At 35.3% G+C, this 13,187-nt stretch overlaps 1 protein-coding gene across 1 annotated transcript; it reads left to right on the top strand.

Moving 5' to 3' along the window:
• Positions 1–2,763: 2,763 nt before the first annotated feature.
• Positions 2,764–12,551, top strand: LOC138304905 (glycoprotein 3-alpha-L-fucosyltransferase A-like). Its single transcript, XM_069245295.1, has 2 exons — positions 2,764–3,145; positions 11,147–12,551. Exons 1-2 carry the CDS (start codon positions 3,118–3,120, stop codon positions 12,406–12,408), a joined length of 1,290 nt encoding a protein of 429 aa, XP_069101396.1. The 5' UTR covers positions 2,764–3,117; the 3' UTR covers positions 12,409–12,551.
• The last annotated feature ends 636 nt before the right edge of the window (positions 12,552–13,187 follow it).

Below are 13,187 nucleotides of genomic sequence, written 5' to 3'. Positions count from 1 at the left end.
TCAGTTATGCTATTTTGTTGTTTATACCTTCTGTGATTTATTTGTACAGGGAATAGAGATTGATATAGAATACTGCAATTTCAGCATGCTGCCCAAATTGGACTTATTTTACTTCAAACATTTTCGACCATTTGTATCCAAAACATTATGAATATCACGTATATATACCTGTACATGTACATGGTAAATTGTATAGATTTACTTTCCATATAGATTGATTAGTAACAAAGAAGCATACAGACAATTAAAATTTGTTAAAGGTATTCATCCTAATAATGTTCCAGGTATTCATGCATAAGGTCCAACAATGCTTTGCCTAAAATTACATAGGGCAAAGCAGATGAATATAATTCTGGATAAGAAGATCAATTTTGATGATGCAAGTGGTGTATCTAAAATTTTATATAACCATCTATTATTTGCGACAACTCATTATCCATTGTAAAAAATCTTAAAACATGTAAAACTGAAATGGTCACTTCTTGGATTGGAGTTTTGCTGATATTTATAGAAAGTGGCTGGTTTGCTTGTTTTCTTACAAGAATTGAGTCCCTTCGCTGTGTTCTGTGTCAATCTTGTTTCCAGACTGTTGAAACCTGGTAAAAACAAAACAAGAAACCACAAAGAAACGCGAACAAAACATGTTAATGTGAACAAAGGTTAGTATGTAATAAATTCATGAATACTAAAACCGAATATAAAAGATGACAATTTTATTGAACAATTTCCATCTCATTTTTAGCTCACCTGGTCCAAAGGACCGAGGTGAGCTTATGGGATACCGCAGCGTCCGGCGTCCGTCGTCCGTCAACAATCGACTTCTTCTCCATAACCGCTGGTCGAATTTCAACAAAATTTGACTGGTAGCATCCTTATGGGCTACTAACTGAAAATTGAACAAATGATGGGGCTGACCCCCCAGGGGGCTGAGGGGCGGGGCAAAAAGGGGTCAATTTGGCTATTTCCATATAAACGACTTCTCTGAAACCAAGCATGGGATAGCACCCATAATGCAATGGTAGCATCCTTATAGCGTTGGGATTCAAAATTGTACAAATGATTGGGCTGACCCCCGGGGGCCTGAGGGGCGGGGTCAAAAGAGGTCAATTTGGCTATTTCCATATAAACGACTTCTTCTCTGAAACCAAGCATGGAATAGCACCCATAATGCAATGGTAGCATCCTTATAGGGTGGGGATTCAAAATTGTACAAATGATGGGGCTGATCCCCCGGGGCCTGAGGGGCGGGGTCAAAAGTGGTTAATTTGGCTATTTCCATATCAACGACTTCTTCTCTGAAACCAAGCATGGAATAGCACCCATAATGCAATGGTAGCATCCTTATAGAATGGGGATTAAAAATTGTACAAAAGATTGGGCTGACCCCCGGGGGCCTGAGGGGCGGGGTCAAAAGGGGTCAATTTGGCTATTTCCATATAAACGACTTCTTCTCTGAAACCAAGCATGAAATAGCACTGATAATGCAATGGTAGTATCGTTATAGGGTGGGGATTCAAAATTGTACAAGTGATAGGGCTGATCCCCGAGGGGGCAGAGGGGCGGGGTCAAAAGGGGTCAATTTGGCTATTTCCATATAAACGACTTCTTCTCTGAAACCAAGCATGGGATAGCACCTATAATGCAATGGTAGCATCCTTATAGGATGGGTATTCCAAATTGTGCGTATGATAGGACTGACCCCCATGGGGGCCTGAGGGGCCTGGTCAAAAGTGGTCAATTTCCATATAAATGACTTCTTCTCTGCAACTTAACATGGGATTACGCTCATAATGCAATGGTTACATCCTTATAGGGTTTGGATTCAAAATTTTGCAAATGACGGGGCTGACCCCCCCCCCCCCCCGGGGGGGGGGTCCTGAAGGGTGGGGTCAAAAGGGGTCAATTTAGCTATTTCCATATAAACGACTTCTTCTCTCCAACTAAGCATGGAAGAGCACTCATAATGCAATGGTAGCATCCTTATAGGGTTGGAATTTGAAATTGTACAAATGATAGCGCTGACCCCTGGGGCCCTAGACGGCAATAGATGCGGGGTCAAAAAGGTCAATTAGGCTACTATTTCATATAAATTACTTCGTTTCTGAACCTATGTATTGGATAGCATATTTGTATGGTATCAATAGCATCATTGTATGGTTGTGATTCAAAATTAAACTTTGGGAGTCAATTTTGCTAATTTTTCTAATTGTCAGAGTCTTCGTGATAACTACTAAAAAAAACCAGGTGAGCGATACAGGCCCTCTGGGCCTCTTGTTCTCTTTAGATACACTCGCTCAACTTGACATAAACTTCAACTTATAATTGAAGAAATATCTAGATGTTGTGTAAACTGAGAAGTGATAAGATAAAGAAAATTCACATTGTTTGACCAACAGGTGCTGTGAGAAACGATACTTTTTCATTATTACTATTTTTCATTATACTACACATTTGTACAGTCAGCTTACATTGTTACATAGATCTAGTCAGTACATGTATCTGTTAAGTGTTATTACATCGTAGGCCCTAATATATGCTTATATATATACATGTAAATCATAACGATATTTTAATACTTATATCGATGGAGATAGACGAAAGATGGAATGTAATTAAGATCAAAACCATGAAAAAATAATAATTTGAAAAATAAAAATTCATGTGAATGTTCGCAAAAGTGTTCTCACCTAATAGAGTCTCTTTATAATCCCCCGGAACAAAATGAGCCTTGCATACCACATTAGCTGACATGGGTTGCCAAAGTTTCTTGGTTGATTGGTCGACTCTTTTGACAGCTACTCGCCATGCATATGCTGTTGCCTGGTTCGCTGGAAATTTGTGGCCACCCCGATTCTTACATCCAGGCACACAACAGTATCTACCCGGCATATTCGTATTTCGTTAAATGACCTTGCGTGTTTGTTTACGGAAGTGAGCCGGAACTCTATGCACCTTAGCGCAGTGGCGCCACCTGTAATGAGTTATCGTTCCTGCATGATCTCGGCGGAGTCCAATACACCGTGATGATATTTAACTGAGTGTAACTGGTACTTATAAGTTCGTAAGCAAGAAGGACGCAAAGTGTGATGTTGACATTCAAAACCTGATTACACAGAAATGCCTTATTACAGTAATACTATAACAGGTAGGCATTATTTCTTTATTTGTGTTCGATCTTGCAAAGTATATCGTGCAATATGACAGGAATTATGTGATATGACATAGATAATATAGATGGTGTGATATGACATAGATAATATAGATGGTGTGATATGACATAGATAACATAGATAGTGTGATATGGCATAGATCACATAGATGTTGTGATATGACATAGATAATATAGATGGTGTGATATGACATAGATAACATAGATGGTGTGATATGACATAGATCACATAGATGTTGTGATATGACATAGATAACAGAGATGGTGTGATATGACATAGATAACATAGATGGTGTGATATGACATAGATAACATAGATGGTGTGATATGACATAGATAACATAGATGGTGTGATATGACATAGATAACATAGATGGTGTGATATGACATAGATAACATAGATGGTGTGATATGGCATAGATAACATAGATAGTGTGATATGGCATAGATAACATAGATGTTGTGATATGGCATAGATAACATAGATGGTGTGATATGGCATAGATAACATAGATAGTGTGATATGAAATAGATAACATAGATGGTGTGATATGGCATAGATAACATAGATGGTGTGATATGGCATAGATAAAATAGATGGTGTGATATGGCATGGTGTGATATGGCATAGATAACATAGATGGTGTGATATGGCATAGATAACATAGATGGTGTGATATGGCATAGATAACATAGATGGTGTGATATAGCATAGATAACATAGATGGTGTGATATGGCATAGATAACATAGATAGTGTGATATGGCATAGATAACATAGATGAGTGTGTGATATGGCATAGATAACATAGATATGTGATATGGCATAGATAACATAGATAGTGTGATATGGCATAGATAACATAGATGTGTGATATGGCATAGATAACATAGATGGTGTGATATGGCATAGATAACATAAATAGATGTGTGTGATATGGCATAGATAACATAGATGTGTGATATGGCATAGATAACATAGATGTGTGTGATATGGCATAGATAACATAGATGTTGATAGTGATATGTGGCATAGATAACATAGATGTGTGATATGGCATAGATAATAGATGGTGATATGCATAGATAACATAGATGTGTGATTATGGCATAGATAACATAGATGATGGCATAGATAACATAGATGTGTGATATGGCATAGATAACATAGATGGTGTGATATGGCATAGATAACATAGATGTGTGATATGGCATAGATAACATAGATGTGTGATGATATGGCATAGATAACATAGATGTTGTGATATGGCATAGATAACATAGATGGTGTGATATGGCATAGATAACATAGATGTTGTGATATGGCATAGATAACATAGATGTGTGATATAGCATAGATAACATAGATGGTGTGATATGACATAGATAACATAGATGGTGTGATATGACATAGATTACAAAGATGTTGTGATATGGCATAGATAACATAGATGGTGTGATATGACATAGATAACATAGATGGTGTGATATGACATAGATAACATAGATGGTGTGATATGACATAGATAACATAGATGTGTGATATGGCATAGATAACATAATAGCTGGTGTGATATGGCATAGATAACATAGATGGTGTGATATGGCATAGATAACATAGATGTTGTGAATATGGCATAGATAACATAGACGGTGTGACATGACATAGATCACATAGATGGTGTGATATGACATAGATAACATAGATGGTGTGATATGGCATAGATAACATAGATGGTGTGATATGACATAGATAACATATATGTTGTGATATGCCATAGATAACATAGATGGTGTGATATGACATAGATAACATACATGTTGTGATATGGCATAGATAACATAGATGGTGTGATATGGCATAGATAACATAGATGGTATGATATGACATAGATAACATAGATGGTATGATATGACATAGATAACATAGATGGTGTGATATGACATAGATAACATACATGGTATGATATGACATAGATAACATAGATGGTGTGATATGACATAGATAACATAGATGGTGCGGTATGGCATAGATAACATAGATGTTTGATATGGCATATATAACATAGATTGTGTGATATGACATATATTACAAAGATGGTGTGATATGACATAGATAACATAGATAGTGTGATATGACATAGATCACATAGATGGTGTGATATGACATACATTACATATAATGGTGTGATATGGCATAGATGGTGTGATATAGATGCATAGATAACATAGATAGTGTGATATGGCATAGATAACATAGATGGTGTGATATGGCATAGATAACATAGATGGTGTGATATGGCATAGATAACATAGATGTGTGATATGGCATAGATAACATAGATAGTGTGATATGGCATAGATAACATAGATGGTGTGATATGGCATAGAATAACATAGATGTGTGTGATATGGCATAGATACATAGTTGTGATATGGCATAGATACATAGATGTGTGATATGGCATAGATAACATAGATGTGTGATATGGCATAGATAACATAGATGTGTGATATGGCATAGATAACATAGATGTGTGATATAGCATAGATAACATAGATGGTGTGATATAGCATAGATAACATAGTGTGTGATATGCATAGTATAGGCATAGATAAATAGATGGTGTATATGGCATAGATAACATAGATGGTGTGATATGGCATAGATAACATAGATGTGTGATATGGCATAGATAACATAGATGGTGTGATATGGCATAGATAACATAGATGGTGTGATATGGCATAGATAACATAGATGGTGTGATATGGCATAGATAACATAGATGGTGTGATATGGCATAGATAACATAGATGGTGTGATATAGCATAGATAACATAGATGGTGTGATATGGCATAGATAACATAGATGGTGTGATATGGCATAGATAACATAGATGGTGTGATATAGCATAGATAACATAGATGGTGTGATATGCATAGATAACATAGATGGTGTGATATGGCATAGATAACATAGATAGTGTGATATGGCATAGATAACATAGATGGTGTGATATGGCATAGATAACATAGATGGTGTGATATGGCATAGATAACATAGATGGTGTGATATGGCATAGATAACATAGATGGTGTGATATGGCATAGATAACATAGATGGTGTGATATGACATAGATAACATAGATGGTGTGATATATGACATAGATAACATAGATGGTGTGATATGGCATAGATAACATAGATGGTGTGATATGACATAGATAACATAGATGGTGTGATATGACATAGATAACATAGATGGTGTGATATGACATAGATAACATAGATGGTGTGATATGACATAGATAACATAGATGGTGTGATATGGCATAGATAACATAGATGGTGTGATATGGCATAGATAACATAGATGGTGTGATATGGCATAGATAACATAGATAGTGTGATATGGCATAGATAACATAGATGGTGTGATATGGCATAGATAACATAGATGGTGTGATATGACATAGATAACATAGATGGTGTGATATGGCATAGATAACATAGATGGTGTGATATGGCATAGATAACATAGATGTGTGATATGGCATAGATAACATAGATAGTGTGATATGACATAGATAACATAGATGGTGTGATATGGCATAGATAACATAGATAGTGTGATATGGCATAGATAACATAGATGGTGTGATATGGCATAGATAACATAGATGGTGTGATATGGCATAGATAACATAGATGTGTGATATGGCATAGATAACATAGATAGTGTGATATGGCATAGATAACATAGATGTTGTGATATGGCATAGATAACATAGATGGTGTGATATGGCATAGATAACATAGATAGTGTGATATGGCATAGATAACATAGATGTTGTGATATGGCATAGATAACATAGATGTGTGATATGTAGATAACATAGATTTGTATATGCATAGATAACATAGATGGTGTGATATGACATAGATAACATAGATGGTGTGATATGACATAGATAACATAGATGTGTGATATGCATAGATAACATAGATGGTGTGATATGACATAGATAACATAGATATTGTGATATGGCATAGATAACATAGATGGTGTGATATGGCATAGATAACATAGATGGTGTGATATGGCATAGATAACATAGATGGTGTGATATGACATAGATAACATAGATGGTGTGATATGGCATAGATAACATAGATGGTGTGATATGACATAGATAACATAGATGGTGTGATATGCATAGATAACATAGATGGTGTGATGATGCATAGATAACATAGATGGTGTGATATGCATAGATAACATAGATGGTGTGATATGAATAGATAACATAGATGGTTGATATGACATAGATAACATAGATGGTTGATATGACATAGATAACATAGATGGTGGGTATGGCATAGATAACATAGATGTGTTGATATGGCATATATAACATAGATTGTGTGATATGACATATATTACATAGATGGTGTGATATGACATAGATAACATAGATAGTGTGATATGACATAGATCACATAGATGGTGTGATATGACATAGATAACATAAATGGTGTGATATGGCATAGATGGTGTGATATAGCATAGATAACATAATGGTGTGATAATTGCATAGATAAAATAAATAGTGTGATATGACATAGATAACATAGATTGTGTGATATGGCAGGCATAGATAATATAGATAGTTTGATATGGCATAGATAACATAGATGTGTGATATGGCATAGATAACATAGATAGTGTGATATGGCATAGATAACATAGATGTTGTGATATGGCATAGATAACATAGATGGTGTGATATGGCATAGATAACATAGATGGTGTGATATGGCATAGATAACATAGATGGTGTGATATGCATAGATAGATGATATGGCATAGATACATAGATGGTGTGATATGACATAGATAACATAGATGGTGTGATATGACATAGATAACAAATACATAGATGTGTGATGATATGCATAGATAACATAGATGGTGTGATATGCATAGATAACATAGATGGTGTGATATGCATAGTACATATATGGTATGATATGGCATAGATAACATAGATGGTGTGATATGGCATAGATAACATAGATGTTGTGATATGACATAGATAACATATATGGTGTGATATGGCATAGATAACATATATGGTGTGATATGGCATAGATAACATAGATGGTGTGATATGGCATAGATAACATAGATGGTGTGATATGGCATAGATAACATAGATGGTGTGATATGACATAGATAACATAGATGGTGTGATATGACATAGATAACATAGATGGTGTGATATGACATAGATAACATAGATGGTGTGATATGACATAGATAACATAGATGGTGTGATATGACATAGATAACATAGATGGTGTGATATGACATAGATAACATAGATGGTGTGATATGGCATAGATAACATAGATGGTGTGATATGACATAGATAACATAGATGGTGTGATATGACATAGATAACATAGATGGTGTGATATGGCATAGATAACATAGATGGTGTGATATGGCATAGATAACATAGATGGTGTGATATGGCATAGATAACATAGATGGTGTTATATAGCATAGATAGCATAGATAGTGTGATATGACATAGATAACATAGATGGTGTGATATGACATAGATAACATAGATGTTGTGATATGACATAGATAACATAGACAGTGTGATATGACATAGATAACATAGATGGTGTGATATGGCATAGATAACATAGACAGTGTGATATGACATAGATAACATAGACAGTGTGATATGACATAGATAACATAGATGGTGTGATATGGCATAGATAACATAGATGGTGTCATGGCTTCTTTAACATCACACATTTAATTGTAATAATGTTGTAATTTATCAAAGAGGATGGTATAATTACGTGCAATATTCTTACAATTCGACTTCAAATTTTATTCTTTTTCGCAAAATACTTTTTTAAAATAAAAGATAAAAATAACGATTTCAAGATCAGATCTGATATTTTAGGTTATGAGTTCTTGTTCCTTTTTGTTCCGCTTATTTCATACTGTAGTCCAAAGTTCAAAGATTGAAAAAGGTTCAGTTTGTTTAATTAGATATGAACTTTAATATTTTCATCTATGTTACCATCTTGGTTCACGATCATGCAGTGGGGCAGCAGGCATAATTCTAACATCCTGCCTTAGTGAGGTATCAAAATAACCACAATAGAACAAAAATACATATCTGGACCAAAAAATCAAATATATGTGGTGATTTCTACGCAGGAAATAAAAAACAGATTTTAAGCTGAAAAATGTTTATCTTTTAGCAATTTTTTTATATTTGCTTGACGCAGCACAAATGTTTCCCCAACAGCAAACTATTATTTCTAATCAGTCATTTGACCTCTTATCAATCAGTAAAACAAAAAGTATATAGAGATGCAAAAGAGAATTATTGTCATACCATCTTTAGGTTTACAAAACATCACCGGGTGCGTATACTGGGCATATGCCATTTTTCGAACTCCAAACCACTGACACTACAGTTTCCTGGTGTATTATAAATTCCTTAAATAGAACATTGACTATTGAAGATTTATAAGTAGAAAATAATGAATGTAAAATTGACAGAATATCTAGATGGGACAAATAACAGTTTCCTAACTTCAAAATTTCCAAACATAATCCATTTTCATTTTTGAAATTTTATACACTAGCAGCGTCTCAAAAATAATTATTACAGCACAACACCTACTGATAGCGTAACAAATGTAACCTAAGCTAAGCTTGTGTTTCCGTTAATATCATTAATAGTTTTCGAAATGTGTGTGTCTATGATAATTAACACACCCATTGTTTATTACATATGCATAGCGTAAGCAAAATGCCAGGTGGTTACTACAGTATCACATATTTCTTTCACTGGTTCTCAATGATAATACTTATCATTGTGCGTGCTTTCTCCCCTCACTGCTCTATCCACTGAAGTGACTCGGCATGTCTGGTAGCTGGTACATGCAGTCCGAATAAGAGTAACCGAGATATCATCGTGCGTCGTCTTCGATGGCGATGAGCTGATGTGACACTACATTACCAGTGTTGTTCTAGCTTGTTATCTTTTATGACCCATCCATAACCAGAGTTCATATCAGAAACAACATGTTCAAGGAAGCGGGATCTCCTTCAGATTCTAACATATCGTACATGCTGTTTCATACTACTCTGGCATAATGGAAATTACACCAGATCTAAATTCTTCGAATGGTTGAAATGGTTCTCCTTCGCACATAGCTCCATAATTCGTATGAAGCACCATTCATCAACGTTGTGGACCTTCGCGCGACCAAAGATTGCACAGGTGATATCCTCGAGGTCATTAATGAGGTAATAAATGTTCAATATTTTCCATTGATCTGACGTTTCACACTCCTTGAAGGTGATGGTTGTGTCACATCTGGTGTATTCGTGGAGACACCATTGAAGACTCTCCATAAAAAAAGTTCTCTACAGTGTTTTCCAGACTTGGCAAAGAGTTGAACTTCAATGCAAACATCATTTATGGCCACAAAGAATTCAGCTGTGCCATCTATGGTCCCTGAGGGTTCACCAGAATGAGGAATTGTGCTCCATTTATAATTAAATCGCCATATTATTCTTTAGGCATGAAAATCTTTCTTTACATCCATGATTGCATTATTTCATAAACATATATGTAGGCATGAACAATTACATTTTTAATGTCGTAAATATTGGGTCCAAATTGTGCTATTTGAGAATTGGCTAAAACTGATCGTTTCTTTATATCATGTGTACAAGTTTACCTGAAAATCGGAGTATCACTGTAACACAACTTTAATTAACTGTACAAATGTATTTTGTTGTAATTAAATGTTTGAACAAAATGCTCTAAGATGAGATAAACTCTTAAAATGAACCGATTTTTATAATTTTTGCATTCAGTTGATTAAGTTTCTTTCATGATCATGATTGTTCCATCTGTTTTCAGGACACAAACTGACTTTCATGAAGATTTTTCTTTTTTCAATTTTGGGATTTATTTTGAGTCTGAAGTTTATGAGGAATTACCAAAGAAGCGTGGCCCCACCCATGACCGTATATTTAAAAGGTACCAGTGCAGAAGATAAGAGGAATACGCAAATAAAAGTAAACTTAGGGGTTAAACATGATGTGATGAACAGTAAAACACATCGTAATGACAAGCATACATCAAATGAACTTATTTTGTTTTGGGAGCCAAAGTTCTGGTTCGGTGACTGGATAGGGAATCAATTGGACACCTCAGATGTCTTTAAAAAGTGTCCTGTGTCAACGTGTGTCTTGACAAAAAATCGTTTGACTTTACATAAAGCTGACGCAGTTGTGTTTAGACAATGGAGTTTAAATGAATGCAAACGAAAAACAAAAAGAGGGCAAGTTTGGATAGTATTCGAACACGAGCCACCTACGAGATTTTTCTTTAGAGAGTTGAAAACGCACTGCAATTTTAACTTGTTTAACTGGACGATGAGCTATCGCCGGGACACAGATTTCACATTAAATTACGGATTATTTTCCAATGCTTCATATCCCTACGACAAGAGAGCATTGCATACGACATTTAAGTCCAAGACAAAGACAGCCGTAGCTTTTATCAGTCATTGCCGTGACCAATCTAACAGATTGCAATATATTCAGAAGTTACGCAGCCATGGCATTGATGTAGATGTATATGGATCTTGTGGAAATTTGAGTTGTCATTCAGGACTTGGAATAATGGCTAATAAAAAAGCGGTTTGGAACGTGTCAATGAATTTTGAAATGCAAAGAGATTGCTTTGGAGTACTTGACAGCGAGTATAAATTCTATCTTTCCTTCGAGAATAGTTTATGTGAGGACTACGTCACAGAAAAATCCCTCCACCTCGTGTTACGTCACGATATTTTACCAATTATTAGAGACGGCTCAAACCGCTCTTTGTTCCATCCTCCAAACTCCTATCTGGATACCAAGGACTTCATATCCGTTAAGGCACTAGCAGATTATATCAAATTACTAAGCCACAATTTTGCCGCCTATGAGAGATATTTCCATTGGAAAAAGTATTTTTCTGTTGAAAATATCAGTGCCGTGTTGCAGAAAAACCTTTGCGAAATTTGCAAACGATTAAATGACCAGCGTAAATACCAAAGAGTAAACAGAAACATGGTCGCTTCGTTTAGGTCACGCAATCCGATATCACCAGTTTGTCATGCACCGACTGATTCATAATCTTACCCAGATTGCCTGGATAAAATGACCTGAACTGGTCAAAACGTTAAGATAATTCTTAGACTGTTCTTATTGATTGGGGTTTCCTCTCAAGATCTCAGTTTTTGTATAAAGGCGAATTCTGTAGTAAAACATTAGATTTTTCTGTTTTTATCTTTTCATTATCTAAATGGATTTTTAATCTCACTATCGATCTGTTGCTTAAAGTTGGCTCAACCAACGGCATTCAACATTCAGCGTAAAAAAAAAGAAAAAAATAAGAAAACCCAAAAGAATATGATGCGCTTTCGCTGACCAATGCATTTAAACGTTGTGCTACTCGACATATGATATAAGTAAATTTTAGAAGTTGTATAACGGAACGTCTAGACAAGACCATGTAGCCAACATATGTTGCGTGACATTTCGCCCTTAATGCTTTTCATTTAAGCTATGAGAGATTGCATTATATCCCATAACTATGCATGTTTCACAATAGAAAACCCATGTGATAAATTCCATAGCAGTTGGTTATCGTTTATGTTTACTTATTCTAATGTGATAACACCTACGGCGCCTCTGATTGGTCAACTCCAAGATATCTTGATTCTGATTTGCTCTCAACTTCGGGCTACTTTCACAGCGCAATCACTTTTAAATATCATTGCATTTACTGTTTAGCAGGTAGTTGCTCATTCAAAGTATTAAACAATAGAACATTGGCTCTCTATTTATGCACTATATTTTATGGCGGAAACTTATCACTACACATTGTATGGTGGTAAGTTTCCCCGAATAAA

The sequence above is a fragment of the Argopecten irradians genome, chromosome 12 (genome assembly GCF_041381155.1).
Source record: "Argopecten irradians isolate NY chromosome 12, Ai_NY, whole genome shotgun sequence".
NCBI lineage: Eukaryota > Metazoa > Mollusca > Bivalvia > Pectinida > Pectinidae > Argopecten > Argopecten irradians.
This window is presented reverse-complemented; position numbering and strand designations above follow the sequence as displayed.

What these genes read in the sequence shown, in the direction of transcription:
- LOC138304905 (XM_069245295.1), top strand. Translation starts at nt 3,118, where the DNA reads ATGCCTTATTACAGTAATACTATAACAG. An exon ending in TTACAGTAATACTATAACAG is followed by an intron (nt 3,146 to 11,146) that starts GTAGGCATTATT and finishes ATCTGTTTTCAG; the next exon opens with GACACAAACTGACTTTCATG.